Source organism: Alosa alosa, chromosome 11, assembly GCF_017589495.1.
Source record: "Alosa alosa isolate M-15738 ecotype Scorff River chromosome 11, AALO_Geno_1.1, whole genome shotgun sequence".
NCBI classification, from domain to species: Eukaryota; Metazoa; Chordata; class Actinopteri; order Clupeiformes; family Clupeidae; genus Alosa; species Alosa alosa.
In genome coordinates, this window is record NC_063199.1 from 16,683,442 (window position 1) to 16,700,651 (window position 17,210).

Here is a 17,210-nt window from a genome sequence, read left to right on the forward strand (position 1 = left end):
AGACCCGAACACCTTACTATGGTTAAACAATATTTAATAATACTGTTACGTCAATGTCTAATAATACTGTTTCTTTTCATTGCGAGAAATTACAACCAGAATTTCTGTTTCTTTTCATGCGAGAAATTACAACCAGAACTATAATCATATGAACATAAATTTGCGTCCAAGTAGCAAATATTCAAAAACCTTTGTGGGGCTATATTATCATGGTTCCATGTGATCATGTTAACTAACGCATTAAGAGTAGCTGAAACAGAGAGGGGGGAAGGGGGGCATTATGCCATTTGGGCAGGGATAGAAGGTGGCATGGACTGAATAAAGGAGCTAACTGACTTATGTCACCTTACACCAAACAACTTTGACAAGATTTGGGAAAGATTCTTGAAAGATTGTAGTCTTTTAACTAATGCCCCCCATTCAAGCTTTACTCAAAAGACTCCAATCTTTCAAGAATCTTTCCCAAATTTTGTCAAAGTTGTTTGGTGTAAGGAGGCCATTAGTTAAAAAGTGTCATAGTTTAGTCTAGGGTGCCGTTGTTTTGGTTTGAATATTGTTTACATGATCACATAAGACCATGTGTGACCTCCCCCATGACATAAGACTTAACAATACTGTGTAGCTAGTTGTTAAGCACTACCCTAGTTCCACTGATCAAATGCTACAGAAGATGAAGGGAGAAGAGAGAAGGCAGTTCATCATTTCTCAGAAGTAATGCCCAATCCGTACATCTGCTTTGCAATCGGTATTTCATAATCCCATGGTATTTCAAATATAGTAAGCAATGGCTCAGGATGGGGTTATTGTGCAAGGCAGTCAGTGTTTTCCTGACAATTTTCTGTAATCAAGTTTCTTCACATAACGGTTTTGCATGACGTGCGTTGGCATCTGTGTGATTACTACTCTGTGAGCAATTAAACAGAGAAGAACAGGTGTGATTTGCGTCCGTCAGGTTATGAGTTTGGAGGTTAAAATGAGGTGCCAACAGACTTTCTGGTCATTTGTCTAATGCAAATTTGATGTGAATTTGCCAAGTAGCCTGACAGTTGACAGTCCATTTCATTTTTGCCTTATAGACAAAAATGAAAAGACAGCATGAATCAAAGCTTTTGGGATACAGGTCAAGATGGAGACTGAGAAAAGGAGACGGAGAGAATCATGAATGAGATGGTGATGGAGATGAGCAGTGTTAGGAAGTATCATGTCTATCAAAGCTACAGAGAGAAATTCTGAACTATTACTTCATAAAATTAAATTGACAATAAATGTGATATACAATACTAAATTAGGCTCAAATGTAATTCAAAAGGTATACTATATAGCACAAAACACACTAAATTGAATTATTACAAAAATTGCCCATCAATTCAGAAACAACAAATGTCTCTATAGGAAAGTGTAAGGAATGTCAGCTAGCTTATGGCCAATTCAATCAAGGGGATTTTTAATGGCAAAGAAGAAAAAATCGTCACACACCTCAATCCTCAACCTCAACCTCAACCTCAAAGCTGTCTTCCATTGGACAATGATTCAGCACCTCCGGGAGATGGGGTTAACGATGGAAGAGGAGAAAATATGGGCTGTACTGAGTTGATTCCTAATTTCAAAAAAGTGTTTTTATTATGTATGAACATACTTTCAAAATCAAAACTATCACTAACAAAAATATCCCTGTAATATATGCTATCAATTACTTCCTCATTTTAAACCAACCTGTTTTTCTGTGTTTATGCCATACACAATGGCCTGCAGATGAACATCCCAATCATTCTGGGCCTCGCTCACATACCGTCTGAGGGCACACTTCATCTTTTGCTTGGTCCATTCATCCTTAACCATCAAAATCCAATTACTACTACACATCTTAAGCAGACAGAAACATTCACAGACTGAATTAGAACAACACTGAAATAACCTTTTTTTAGATTTTGCGATAGCACACTTACTTGGTCATTTGTTTGTGGGCAATAGGCACTGGACACTGCATGCTTGATGTTGAGTGCCTTGAATTAATTAAGCTGCCAATAATTCAGACACAGAGGTATTTTTAAAAGATGAGCAACCTAAAACTGACATGATTTATTTACAAATTTATTACAAATTGAATATGATGTGAATTTTTACAAATTGCAAGGCCCATTACAACTACATAAGAGGGCTGAGGGTGTGCAGTAAGTAGGTTGCCCATCCCTCCAAAACATAGGTTATAAGTATTGAAAATATGTCCCACACTGTCCCAACCACACTTTAAACTATTCCCAATTTGGTCTGCATTTACTCAGGAAGTGCAGTATACCGTTGCAAGGTTTGTACACAGCTTACCTCGTTCACAAATTCACGGCTTCGGTCTGAAATTATTTTTCGGACCATGCCAAACATATAAAGTTTAGACACCAGTGCTGGTGCCACTTCACTAGCCGAACTGGTCTGCAAGGGCTCTGCAATGACCCATTTTGTGAACAGATCAGTGACTGTTAAGACGTACTGGTGGTTCCTTGGGGTCTCTCTTAGAGGGCCAATCACGTCTATGCCCACCACATCCCATGGCTCTGTCACCTGTAGAGATATGTAAAATTAATACATTACCTTGAATATTTATTTGCCTTGCAATTATAGACCAAGGCAGACCTACCTTAATTGGGGGAGGAACAGGTGACACCTTCTTGCTGGTGTTACTTAGTTGGCATTGATGGCAACATCGCACCTGATGTATGGATGCATTATTTCAAATAAAAATTAAAGTCAAGAAAAACACAAGACTGACAAAATGTAAAATCTGAAGTTGATCTGAGAGTAACTGGTAGGATGTATTGCTTGAAAGCCATGGCATTTGATTCGGTAATCATAACCACTTTACCCATTCTTCCACATCTTTCTTGAGAGTGGACCAGAAGTAGCCTGCAATCACCCTGTCTCTGGTGGCTCTCACTCCACAGTGCTTTCCAGTGCCAGGTTTGTTGTGGCACTCTTTCAGTACAGTCTGTTTCTGTTCATCAGACAAAATGACTAGCCTCATGTACTGCCTGCTTGGACCAGTGTAGAATAACTGGTGGTCTGGAGAAGAAAAGAAAAAATTGTCTGGTCAGACTGTCTGTCTAGTATGTCTGTCAATCTTTCTGGACAGGCCTTTCAGTGTGCGATGTGACATGATGATTTATCCAAGTGGACATTGAGTGTTGAGTTACAGTTGACAGTGTTTTTTGTAACAAAAAGGTGTAATTAATGTGTACTAGCTCATAACTTCATCAACTGTTGATTACCTATTCACAGTATAGACAGTGTACCAGAACATTTACTTCAAGCCCTTGTCTGACAAATGTTATTGTTTGGTAACCTTTTGTTAACCATTCTTACATGTAATGGAGCAGGTGCAAAGAACAATAGAGTTTATCCGTTAAAAAATATTTCTCTATTCCATTCCTAAGTTTTTTTCCTAAGCATTGCTGTTTTTGATCTCATATCATAACCTACAACCCGAAACTGCATTGGATACCTTAAGGGGGTTAGGCCACAGGGCATCAACATGCATACAGTGGAGGTTGTTGAACATAATGGATTTGTTAAAGATGCTGTCCCCAACTAGGAGATGTCTGAGAGTGGGAGAAAGAGAACTGCAATTTAATCCCTCTTATTAAGGATGAAATGGACCGGGTATCGGGTATTTAATTATAGAATGAAAAATGGTCAACCCATATTTTAAACAAAAGCTCATGGGATGAAAAAACAACTATTAGAGTCTTTAACTATTTGTCTATGCACATCAGGAGACACCTTATGGCAAAGCATGTTTATTTCTTTAATTAAGTTCATTTCCACTGACTTGTCCCTGTTCTCATATTGCTATCCAGAGACTAGACATTCTCTGGTCTAGCCTAATTAAGGTAGAATACCTTTTATGATGAAGTTGTCAGCCACCCGCGTGACTTTCTTGAGGTCGATCGCGGCATCGACAGTCCTAGTTGCCAAATAATGTCGAAGGGCAGCATAAAATGCATAATTTGCCATTTGAATGGATGATGAATGTCCTTGATTGAATTAAAGAGCGGAATTCACGCCTGTCTACGCCATTGATCTAAAAAAAAAATAAAAAGAATTTGCCTGTAATTTTGAGATCAGACTTGAAGGGATCGTATTCTTCTGGGTTGAACAGGGTTGAACCAGAGAATGTCTAATAAGGGATCCGTAGACGGGCTCTGGTTGAACCAGAGAATGTCTGCTGATCGTGTCGCTGTACCCATGCGCAATGCGTGTGGCCGCCCACTTCGGAGGTGACGTTTCAAACATAAGGAAGTCACCGAAAGAACCGCGGAGATTCAAAACTTCAAGAGAGGAGTGGCTGAACTCATTTGCAAAGTAAGATACTTTTGTGCTAACATAAGATTAGGTAAAGTGTTTCAATATAACTTGTAAGTTATAAATAATGTATATATTTCTGGATATGAAACAGCCGTAGTGTTTACTACCTTACAGAAATAACACTGACGTAGTTAGCTTGTCATTTTTAACAATGACTAACGTTGGCAAAGTAGCTCTAGTTGTCGATAGCTAATCTTGTACTTTGAAGCACTAGTCTAGGACACTTTTGTGTCTTAACGTTAAACCACTAAGATGTTTTGTAATGCTATGCAAGCATTGTGTGTATGTGACGTGTATGTATGTACCATAATCTATAATTACACGACAGCAAAACTTTACAGAATTCAGCTAGCTAGAGAGCTAATGCAAACATGCTAGCAAGCAAGATTGTCCGTTTGATGAATAACAGGCTATCAGACACACTTGTCTTTTTACATTTTTTGACATTAACACCATTGACATTTGTAAGGGTTGAGATCACTGACATTGCACTGTGTGGGTGTGGGTGTGGGTGTGTGTGTGTGTGTGTGTGTGTGTGTGTGTGTTTATTTATTTATATATATATATATATATATATAATTTTTTTCTGACTGATATATTTGGAGAGTAACCTTTTAGATGACTTGTTAATGTGGGCGTGATTGGCATTTGTTTGTTTTGGCGCTCTCCCATCAGAATGACTGAACGTACAGAGTCTCTGCCAAAAAGGCAGAGGAAGTTGGAAATCACTGAGAGTGGTGAGTTGGTTTCAGTCACTGTCATAAAAACATGTATAAATGTGCTAACGTTACATATCATTTTTTAAATAAAAATGATTGACATGCACTAGCCTCTACTTGGAGTGTACCAGTAGTTTGGTATAACACCATGCAAACATTACTTTTCCCATAGAAGTTAATGTTAATAAATGTTATGTTTTAGACTCAGATAATGAGACAAAACGGCGCCGCCTGACACCAGTGGAGAAAGAAAACCAGATCCCGGTGTCACCCCGACCAAAATCTCCCAGCACATCCCCACCACGCATGCGACAAGCTGAACAGGAACGTAAGCCGGACACCCCTGCCTTTCCCTCCATCCGCTCCCGGCTCCAGATGTTAAGCCAAAAACTCACAGGTGAGCGAGAACTATCCCAGCCCATCAGTAATGCAACCGGTAAAACACAGTGGCAGCAATGCTCAGCTGTACAAATCTGATTGAACAGGCGCACATTGCAAATTCATACATTAGATTGGGTGTGTTGTTCTGAGATTGTTGTTAGTTTATTCATCAATAGACATTCAACCATTAGAATTGACGTCTGTGTGTAGGCTCGGAGCAGAATACTCCTCCACCACCTGCTGCGGTCCTTGGCACTCCGCGCTCCCTAAACAAATTTGTCCGTGATGCCGAGCGGAAGCTCCAGACCTCAGAGAAGCCGAGCACCTCACAGGCTGCCCTCATGCGCCAGGTCTGAAGCTTATGTACCACCCTTAACAGCCCTCCACGCTTCCTTGACTCAGGCACCTACATGCACACTCACACATACACACTTACCACTCATCAAAGCATGGATAAAGCTCTCTATATACATATGCAATAGTATCTGAAACCATAAAGTCATATGCCAGTAGAAATGTTAGTGCTGTTGTGTATGGAGGTGCATTGTGGGTAAGAACTGTGCTTGATTCCTTCAGCAACGGGAGGAGGAGATGCGCATATTAAACAACATCCAACCTGTTGCTGCCAGTGCCTGGCCGAAAGGTTCGAGCTCAGACCCAGGCCCATCCAAGGTGAGTGCTACAAACCAATCTGATGGCACGTGGCACGTCTGGAAATTACCCACAGTAATCGAGTTGAATTTTCAATTGGCATTTAAGGTTCTCTAAGGGTGTTTTCCGGTTCGCGAACAGAAGTGGTGCTACCCAACCGTGCTTAGAGAACCTTTAAGCCTCTTCATGCTTTGTTTGACATCTGACAGCTATTGTGAAAATAGATGCTAAAGAACAGCTGTGCCTTTGTGATGGGCTCTGTTATCTCAAGCTTAAGTGTCAACACAAAGTTTAGCTGTACAGCATATGGGAAAACACATCATTTTATATACTTCCCTGTCTGCCAATGTTGTGATGACTATGCTACTGAGACCTTGAATTTCCCCTCAATAAAGTATCTATCTATCTAAAAGCCTAACGAAAGTCAGAAAACAAAACGAGATTAATTACCACACCTTTCAGTACAAAACGTTTAGAGGCAAGAAAACAGAACACCTACAGTAGAAGAGAAGGCACTAATGGAGATTGTTCCGACGCAATAGTGTGTTTAGTAGCAGCAGGTTCTGAGTTGCTGTGTTTCATCGAAAGGCTGATGCACGACCCCCTCCCAGACGTAGCAGAGTCATCTGGCCTCCATCCCAACACCAGGATGTAAGCTAACCTCAGAGCCACAGACAGTTTGGAGAACACTGGGTTGTGTGTAAACTAAACTCACATACCACACAAGATTTGAATAACGCTGGGTTTGTTTCATTGGGTTTAGTTAGTTTAGGAAGTTGCACTGTCAGTCACGCCTATATCATTGTCATTTACCTGGCACTTGCACACATCTGCTTATGGTGATTCACACCTGTGGTGTCTGGCAATCAGTGATTCTGTGTGTGTGCGCATCAAGGTGTGTTCACCTGTGACTGTGTGTGTGTGCGTGTGTGTGATTCCCATTGCTGTGCCTTCAGGACAAGGCAGGGGTAGACTTGTCGTTTGCCTCCTCTGATGGCAACTTGAGTCTGGCTCCCATCGATCTCTCCCAGACGGAAGTGCCTGCGTTCGGCGAGATGTGCCCCAATGCTAAACCCGCAGGTAGGATGGCTCATCCTGCTGCTATTATCAACCTGTCAAGCCACGGTTATTGTATTGCAGCTTATTACATGAAGTCACCATTATTGGAGAGGATATTCTATATCCTGTTCTGTATTCTATCACAGGTTTAGATGAATGTTAGCTGATACCGGTAGTTCGTTTTTTTGCATCCCTATAGGAATATATATTGTCTGTGAAATTCTATGGCAACTATAAATTGCCATGAATATTTATATAAATAGGAATACATTGCTACGAATATTTACATTTATTGACTGTGTGTGGTGTGGTGTTTGTTTGATAGTGGTGACAAGCAGCACCCCTAGGGAGATGAACACCTCAGCCTTGCTGGACGAGATCTTCAAGGACGTGCTTGAGGCTGCTCAACTGGAGGAGATGGAGGAGGAAATGGAGGAGGGGAGATGGAGAAGGAGGTGGAGGAGGAAGAGGAGGAGAAGGAGGTGAGGAAGGATTGTGCCAGCCCAACCGACAGGATGGAGATTAAGAAGGAAAGGCAAGCAGAGGAGGACAACCACAAACAGGAAGAGGGTGAAGGAAAGCAGGAGGAGGAGAAAGTGGAGGTTAAGGATGAAGAGGGGGGTGACCCAGAGAGCCCCACAGATGAAACTGATGACGAGCTGCTCAAACTGCCCCCCAGCTGCATTCTTTCTCCCCTCAGTGAGTCAGTGGACAAGGTGGTCACTCCCCTGGTGAGCCCCATAATGCACACACACACACACACAGCCACTGCAATCATTGCATTTCAATGATCGGCATATCAGCTGTCTGTCCACTGTCTGACACGGAGCACAATAACGACATGAATTAGGAACCACCCGTATGGCTTGCAATGTCTGACATTTCATTCTTTTGTAATTGAGCCCATCTATACGTTCAATACACATACTGCATGTGCTGATTGCAATTACTGTATAAGTGTTTGCGGTTGTGAATTGGGAAATGGTCTTCATCATAAGGTATGCTTTCCTTTCTCCCAGCGTTTGGCAGCTGCCGCCTCTGTCTCCGACCGCCTGTCTTTCCAGCTCACGTCTGAAGGGTTGAAGACACCCACAGACACCCAGCCGCTCTACAGGTGACCGGGCGACCACACCTGACACGGTTCCCTGTTCTTGGTGTCCAGAACAACCCCTACTGTATTACTGCAATGCCTGCATAAAGCTTTAGCTTTCCACAGAGTATACAAATAGCTACTTTCTGTAATGCGCCCTGAAACAGATATATGTATTTTGTCTCAAGAATTAGACCATTACATTATGTGTGTGTGAGTCTGCATTAAAGCATTAAAGATGTGCACTAGATAATGAGAAAAAAATGCGCCATGCTGTACAAATGGACAGGTTCAATGACGAAAATGACAATAATAATAATAATAATAATAATAATCTATTATAAACGGCTCTTCACAATGCAAGTAGAACGCTCCATTGACTTGAATGGGATTTCCCAAAGTTCTACTGGTCATTATTTTCGCCTAAGGACCTCTAAATAATGACCGCTGTCAATGGCAACGGATCTTTTTCAGAAGGCAGACGGTTGATTAGCTGTGTTCTAAAGAACGTTTGATTCAAGTTCAGTGTGTGTGATCTTTTGTTTCTCAGCAAAAGCCACGACGAAATGGTAACAAATAAATGTAAAGACATATCGTGGAGTTTTTTTTTTTAGTTTGGCAAGTAGCCGTATAATAAGCGGGATAATGTATAGAACGCCGGTCATTATTGGGAAAATAAGTCCCTTCAGGGGGAAGCAAGACACCCTCTGCTGGTGCGTTGTGGTCCGATTCGCCGGTTGGGACTTATTTTCCCAATAATGACCGGCGTTCTATACATTATCCCTTACATATTCCAAATACTGCAGACATAACCATCATAGATGTGAATAGTAACAATGTCAGTTATTAAAATAGGATGTTTTTTTTGTTTTATTTGTAAATGGACACTCTAACGCTGTTAAAATATCAGCCGCTTGCTGACAGCATAACAAACCTGGAGTTTCAGTGCAAACTTTTAATCAGTGTTTGATCAGACCTGTCTAAACTTGGAACATACTTCCCTCAATGTTTAGATCTGTAATTCTTCCTGTGTTAAGAATCAATTAAACACATTAAAGTGTGTGTGTGTGTGTGCAGCATCGACGCGTATCGCTGCTTGAGCCGCAGTGAACAGAAGCCCATGAAGAGTGTCACACCGTGGAGGCGGGCCCCAGAAAAGATCCGACCCCAGACACAGCCATCCTTCACCACCAAGGAGAAGATTAAGGTGTGTGTGTGTGTTTTTTTTCAGGCCTAATCGAGGTGTGGGTTTGCCTGTGTTGTGTTGTGTGTGTGTGTGTGTGTGTGTGTTTTCAGGCCTAATTGAGGTGTGGGTTTGCCTGTGTTGTGCGTCTGTGTTTTCAGGCCTAATCGAGGTGTGTGTTGCTTGTGTTTTCAGGCCTAATCGAGGTGTGTGTGTGTGTGTGTGTGTGTTTTCAGGCCTACAAGGAGGAGGCTGCAAAGCTGCAGACAGTGATCTCTCAGACACTGCAGGCACTGAACTGCTGTGTGGACGAACAACACGGCAAAGGATCAATGCAAGAGGCAGAGGCCGAGAGACTACTGCTCATCTCGAGTAAGATTGATCTCACACACACACACTTTCTTTTTCTTTCTTTATTCTTTTTTCTTTCCCACACATAAACCTCATCCCAGAGATTATACATACACACACACAGGAACACACTTATATGTATGCATGCCGTGTTGACCTGTGGCCCCCCCTCTCTCTCTCTCTCCAGGTGAGAAGCGTGAGGCGCTGCTGGCTGAGATTGGCCGTCTGGAGGGGGATCCTGAGGGGAGTGAGGAGGACCCCAGCGCCCCTCTGCAGCCTTGCAGGGGCTCCGTCTGCATCAGCGAGGTGCACCTGCCCCTCAAGGTGGACTTCGTCTGCTCGGCCCGCAACGGTAATCAAAACACAAGACACAGCGACAGCACACAGTATCCAGCGCTCTGGGGGGCAGTCGTGGCCTACTGGTTAGCTTTGTAACCGGAGGTGGAGGGTTGCCGGTTCAAAACTGAAGTGCCCTTGAGCAAGGCACCTAACCCCTCACTGCTCCCCGAGCTGTTGTTGCAGGCAGCTCACTGCGCCGGGATTAGTGTGTGCTTCACCTCACTGTGTGTTCATTGTGTGCTGAGTGTGTTTCACTAATTCACGGATTGGAATAAATGCATAGACCAAATTTCCCTCACGGGATCAAAAGAGTGTATATATACTATATACTTATAGTATATATACAAGCAAGCACCGTGACCATGACTCCAAAGAGCCAGGCTCATTAGTATCATAGCCAGTCATAGGAATGGTGCTTTATCACGCCCACAAACTAGGCTACTAGTAATTTACTCTTAGAATATGTGCATAGAGGAGGATGGACTCTCATGCCTCCAGATACAGTGGCTACTGATAATGTATGTCTCTCTTCGTCAGAGTAAAAACAACTTGCATTTATATAGTGCTTTATCAAGGCAAAGCGCTTTACAGTGAAGGGGAACCTCAGGGAATGAATGGGAATGAATTAATTCATTCTGAGGGAGTGAATGCATGAGCCATACACCTGATAATAATGAAGTAGTGGAGTGGTGGTGAAGTGGTTTTTGAGTGTTTTTTTAATTATTATTTAGTATTTATGTATGTAGTTATTAGGTCTGTCTTTGCTCTCCATCTGTAGCTAGCCGACCCACTCACTTCTTCTTCATGCTGTTCCGCTACGGCCCCACCAACGTCATGGCAACGCGCCTCGCCACGGCCGCAGACGCAGATGCTGACGGAGACACCATCTCCTTCTCCACCCTCATCACACTGTGAGCCCCGCAGACACTGCCCTGCAGCCAGATCCCATGCCCATCGCCCATCACTGGAGCGGTTACACGATGCACACCACTCAGCTGCCATACACTGAGCTTACACAACTGTAGCCGTCACACATACAACTGAAACTAATACATATGCAACTGGAGGCATTCACCTCGGACGTCTTTGTGCACCACGTTTACACAGTTCAGTTCAGGCCTGAATGCCCAGTTAAATTGCTAAAGTTTGTTGTTATGTGTGTCTTGTGTGTTTTAGACACAACATCCGCTCCACTTTCGAGATTGATGTGGAGGTCTACAGCATGGTGAGTATGTGATGTAGATATGCAGGCAGCCACTAGGTCACCAAAAGGGTCTGATTGGCTGTCTTTCAGCCAAAATTTAAATGACCGACAAAGTGCAAAGTCACTCAAGATCAAAGTATCTTGTGCATGGACTAAGGCTATCGTCTGGTGGCATGTAAGAGCATTGAGCAGACCCATTGAACTGTTTAGGATCTTGCTCATGGTATTAAATTAGCATTATTGTTATTAAATTAGTTTTAGTTAGACTTTAGTTAAATGGCTCTTTGCCCACCATTTCAGTTAGGGCCCTTTGTGCCAGTGTTTGTGATATATCACTTGATTAACACCTTGTAGATCACATCAGAACAAACTGAGCTTCTGCCACAAGTGATCACAGTGATTGCACAGGTTAAATGTAATGTATCCCAGTTAGCATGGTTGAATGGACACTTCACAATAACCCTGCCCAGTCACATGAATGAGTCTGCACTGTACTTTCTCTGATCTCTGATGTCCTCAGTGTTCTTTGTGTTTCTAGTCTGACACCCCAAACTCCTTCTGCGAGGACAGCCTCCAGGTTTACCGCAGACACACCAAACAAAGGGTGGGTTACAGCATCATGTCGACGTGTGTTATGGACATATACAGCTCTGGGAAAAATGAAGAGACCACTGCACATTTGTCTGATGTCATCCTACGGTTGCTTAGTGACATTGGAATGAGTTGACAGTCAAATTAAAAATTAAGAGACCACTGCAAATTTGAATATGACGTCAACTTTTTCGAATGTCACTCAGCAAGCGTAGGATAACATCAGAAAAATGTGCAGTGGTCTTATATTTTTTTTTTTTTAGAGCTGTATATATCAGGCGCCACATCTGATAACTGTCCATTGTTCTTTCACAGGTCACCCCCAGGAAACTGCTCAGCACATTGAAGGTACAAAAAGCAGTGGAGTACCACATTTTAAGAACGTATACGAATGATATTTTCAGTGATGATTGGACTAATTCTTTCTTCTTTCTTCTTGCTTTTGACAGAGAACCCACCAGCAAGCAGTTGGTATGTCAGAGTTGTGTGTTGCTTCTTGTCTTACATTTGGTAGTCAAGTTAATTTATTTGTATAGCACATTTAGGGCAACAGAGTTGACCCAAAGTGCTTTGTAGTGACTCTGTTGCCTTATTTGCCACTCCAAGTGCTTGCTTGAGGTGGTTTTAGGTTTTGGCCTCTGCAAAGTACCTTTTGAGGCAATATCTGTTGTTGTTAACAGTTTATGAATAAATGTAATTGAATTGAGTTGAATTCAATTAATCCTGCGTGTCATCTGGGTCCCCAGCCGCTGTCATGCCAAATAACCTGTGTGCCAGTCGGCCCAGCAAGTTCTCTCTGGTGGGATGCCACAAAATCACACTGGCATCATTGGGTCAGAGCAAGTTTCCCCTGGACAAGGTAACACACACACACACACACACACACACACACACGTCATACACACACTCACTCACAAACTCACGTCATACACACATTCATACATATTGTGCACATATTGTGTTACTGCCCATCAGTTCATTGGGCGATGCTGGGTGATAATCGATGTTTTCTATGGAATGTGTGTGTGCAAATACAATCTCACATGTGGCTCTGTATCATACATTTGATACTTAATTGGCCACTCATTAACACAACACATTTCTAATCAGTATGTCTTTATTTTTGTATGTTTTGTACAGTAAATTTGGTGTGGTGTGGTGCACTGTGGTGGGGTGGTGTGGTCAACTCTCTCTCTGTCTCTCTTTCTCTCTTTCTCTCTCTCTCTTTCTCTCTCTCTCTCTCTCTCTCTCTATATCTCTATCTCTCTCTCTCTATCTCTCTATCTCTATCTCTCTCTCTCTCTCTCTCTCTCTCTCTCTCTCTCTCTCTCTCTCTCTCTCTCTCTCTCTCTCTCTATTCCTCACCCAGATGAAACTTGAAGGCAAAATCAGGAAGCTGTTGGGGGATGAGTTTCAGGATAAGGTTCCACATTAACTCCTTTCTTCTGCACTTACTCTCTTATACGTTTGGGAGGATGCCTTGCGCATCTTGTATCTAGCTGAACATAATTAAGACTGAATTGGCTACAGATATTATACTCTCAAACTGGTGATGTGGTTCAACATAAATAGTGTTCAAATGACAAGCACCCACAGTTACTCACACACTATTTATCTTGAACCTTACTGGCTTTATACTATGTTGTAATATTTATATATTATTCACAAGTAAAGTTTTTAATCAAATATACATGAAGTAGCTATTATCCCCTTTCTCTTAACGTCCCTCACTGTCTTTATCAGGTGCCGTTCCTGTCTCCTCTGGAGGGACATATTCGCCTACAAATCCAGAGTGAATTTCACTCTGAAGTTGAGCACCATGGCTTCCTGGTGAGTGTGTGTTATGTAGCATTACCTTGTGAACTGATGACCCCTCAGTAGTTATTTTACAATGAATGTAGTGTGCTGTGTAGTGCTTTAAGTCCCTGAGGTGTAAATGTTCTTGTGTCACCAGTGACTGCTAGACAGTAACCTGACTGTTCTTTGTGTCCGTAGACCATGTTTAAGGACATAAGGGGCCTGGGCTCCTGGCATCGACTCTTCTTTGAGCTGAAGGACACCTGTCTGTTCTACTGGAACCATCCCAATGAGAGGGACAATAAGGTGGACACCTGTAGCCTCTCCTTTAGCCAGCACTGTAACTGGGGAATTTACAGCAGAGATGTTTTTTAAAGCATTTTTCAGTGGCCCCTCTGACATCTGTCTATAATTGTTGGTGATAGAATTTCATTAGAATCAGTGTATCCATGTACACTGGCAGAACTCCAGCCCAGCCTGAAAACTATGGAGAGGCTGTTTGTATTTTGGTAGCCCTAAAGGCTACGAGTTCTACCACAATTACTGCATGTGCGTGTGCAAAAGTGTGACCTAAGTGTTCACCTAATTTACTCACCGAATGTGTTCACCACAATTTAATCTCTGTGGCTGTGTTTCATCTGACAGCCTGCAGAGGGCATTATCTCCCTCTCCGACTTCAAGAGCCAGTCTGTGAGGCCAGTCAAGATGGACTCCTGTGCCCGGCCCTTCACCTTTGAGCTGGTGAGCCGGTCGCAGCAGGAAGAGGACACATCCTCACTAAACAAGTCAGTCTGCCTGGTGGCGTTATTACCTTTTTATGATTTAATTAGTGTTTGATGACCATTTTCGTGATGTTTGGAAAAATGTAGACATGTGTAAAAAAAAAAAAAACCGTCAAGCACACAAAAAGCAGGGTGGGAAAATGTGTGAAAACACAGAAGGTTAATCCTACAGTGCTGTCCTAAGGGAGCTTCCTTTTTGTCATTGAGGAGGAGAAGAACGTGCAGATTTACTTACTGAAGGGCCTCTGCTGCTATAGATTTACTTACTGAAGGGCCTCTGCTGCTACAGATTTACTTACTGAAGGGCCTCTGCTGCTACAGATTTACTTACTGAGGGGCCTCTGCTGCTCCACAGGCGCTGGTTTGCAGCTGACACCCAGGAGGAACGCACGGTGTGGATGGAGCGGCTCAACCAGGCTCTGCTCGACCTGCACACTTGGACCCCAGCAGCGCCAATCCAGGACCAGGGCCCGGCCCGCTCCATGAGTACAGTGTCCAGTGACAGCATCAGGGAGAGCACACTGTAGCCGCCACACACACACACATGCATACACACACACACAGTCCTGTGGCAACACTAGGCAGACCACGTGGTAGCCACAACACACACACACAACACTGGCCTTTACTATTGTGTATCGAAGTAATGGGGGACTTACATCGTTGGGAATGGGGAAACATTAAAAAATAATCATAAATCAACACTATGAAAAAGAACACTAGAATAATATATATTTATATGAAGAATATTAAAAAGGGAATGGAAATGCATGAAATATGCAATATAATGTTTCATCATCTCCGTATCGTATGCACTTCATGGATATTGTAGAAGTACAGTATAGGAAGGATTCGTACTACAGGGCCACCTAATGGAGACAGTGAAGGTTTATTCACTGATTGGTAGCTTTTCGGCAACTTCGGAGGCCTTGCGATTCATCCAAATCGATACTACCGTCAGTAGAACCCAGGAATTCTGGGAAGAGGAAGTGACTTAATATTATTAATAATCAATGCTGACACTATGGCTTTCCTACCGTGTTGCATTATAAGTGGAGGAGGGGCAAGACTTGATGAGTTTTATAAATCATGCAGATTCTAGTACTTTCCACTATGTAAACTGGAAAAAGAAAAATGATAAAGACTTTGGGAAACTGACATTAAGGAAAAACCAAACGTTTTCACAATGCAATTGCTTTATAGGTAAAATGTTTAAAGTCTGGTATTATGATTTTTTTTCTTTTTGCTTTCTTTATCCTATTTTTTTAAGTAGTATTTGCTGCTGTAGTGAATGTAGATTACACCCTTGGGGTGTACTGAACTGGACTTGGACTATTATCTTTGTAGGACAAAATATTTCATGTGGAACATAAACATACACAACACTGTAGAATTACATATTTGGGAGAGAATGTCATACTTTGAGACCTTTATACTCTATAAGGTTCATACCTTTATATCTATGTCTGTTGTATTCACGTCCAATTAAATTCTAATTTGATCAAAGCTGATCTCATGTTTTTATGTTAGTTTTAATTTTATATATGTAATACAGTTCTATTCTTTCTGATGGTTTATGTTTGAAACCTGTGCAGATATCTAGAATAAGCTCATGTATTGTGGGGGTATCAATCTAATCCAGACCAGTGAATTTATTTGAAGAGGTGGCGATGTGTAGCCTGGCTAGTGCCACCACTTCTCAATGAGACGTGGTCTGGGAACCAAACGTTCATTTTCTCGTATTTGAAAAAAATGCCCAGATCCGTTTATTGGGTGCCACGGATGTCTATCAAATGCGTCTGTGCATAGCTCATCATCGTCTTGCTTTCCCACCTGTTCTGTGATTGGTTCCCTATCTCAGGCGAAAATTTGCTTCATGGTCTCCAGGCTGCCTTAGCAGCGTGAATCAAATCGCGCGCAAGGCAGCATGGGAACACCCAGGCTAGGCGATGTGTGTCTCTGTGAGCTGACACTTCATGTCATGTCATGTGCCAGGTGCAGGCCTAGGATAGTTATTTAGTTTGTAGGAAATACAGTTAACCTTAGCAATTAGCCTAGGTGTTATTTCCCATGGATATATTGGACAGACTGGAGAGTGAAAGATCAGGATTCAAATTTATCTCTGTAGTTTGTCTATGGAAACCTAGAGTTTGTCAAGGTCTCTTAGACACAGCCCACCACTCTCACACTATCGTTCAAGATTCTTTATGCTCACCCCCAAACCTGAACAAATTAAGCCATTTCCAACTTAGGTCTTTGACAAGTATGTGGTCTTGAATTCTAAATCCAAATGTGACAAACACCCTATATCCATATCTTACTTGTTAATCTTCAGGTTTGATTGTTGCCTGGCCATAAAAACCAATCCATCTTTGTTACAGTTTTTCACAATTGCTAAAACACTAAACTCCATTCTCTGAATTCTCATCTCAAATTCTGTCGCCTGAACACATTTCTTGAATCGATCACTCTTTTGCCAAAACCATAAACATGTAACACAATTTGCAGATCTCATGGACTCTTTTTGCAAAGCTAACATAAACACATTCTCATGCAATAAAATACATTTTGCATTGTGATGCACTTTGATACATAATGGTAACCACGAGTGGCAAAAGGTTAACACAAAGGATGGACAAATGACATATGTTAAAGGAAACGACTCAATGGATCACACTTGTTTCAAATTATGTGACCCGACGAATAT

General features: G+C 42.2%; 1 protein-coding gene and 1 long non-coding RNA gene across 2 annotated transcripts; one reads left to right on the forward strand and one right to left on the reverse strand.

The window, feature by feature from the left end:
• Positions 1-490: 490 nt before the first annotated feature.
• Positions 491-2,013, reverse strand: LOC125304035. Its single transcript, XR_007195161.1, has 3 exons — positions 1,947-2,013; positions 1,714-1,830; positions 491-1,597 (listed from the first exon to the last, which is right to left on the reverse strand). It is a non-coding gene; the product is annotated as an uncharacterized LOC125304035 (long non-coding RNA).
• A 2,192-nt stretch (positions 2,014-4,205) lies between these two features.
• On the forward strand, positions 4,206-16,009 carry si:dkey-30c15.10 (uncharacterized protein LOC559353 homolog). Its single transcript, XM_048256064.1, is given in 24 exon segments — positions 4,206-4,353; positions 5,032-5,093; positions 5,278-5,472; positions 5,667-5,806; positions 6,033-6,128; positions 6,696-6,758; positions 7,064-7,187; positions 7,492-7,619; positions 7,622-7,897; positions 8,186-8,280; positions 9,334-9,463; positions 9,676-9,811; positions 9,978-10,142; positions 10,908-11,040; positions 11,306-11,354; positions 11,872-11,937; positions 12,240-12,272; positions 12,374-12,395; positions 12,671-12,783; positions 13,294-13,347; positions 13,668-13,754; positions 13,920-14,027; positions 14,367-14,506; positions 14,859-16,009. Coding segments are annotated over 24 exon segments (2,697 nt in total). The 5' UTR covers positions 4,206-4,243; the 3' UTR covers positions 15,031-16,009.
• Positions 16,010-17,210: the final 1,201 nt, after the last annotated feature.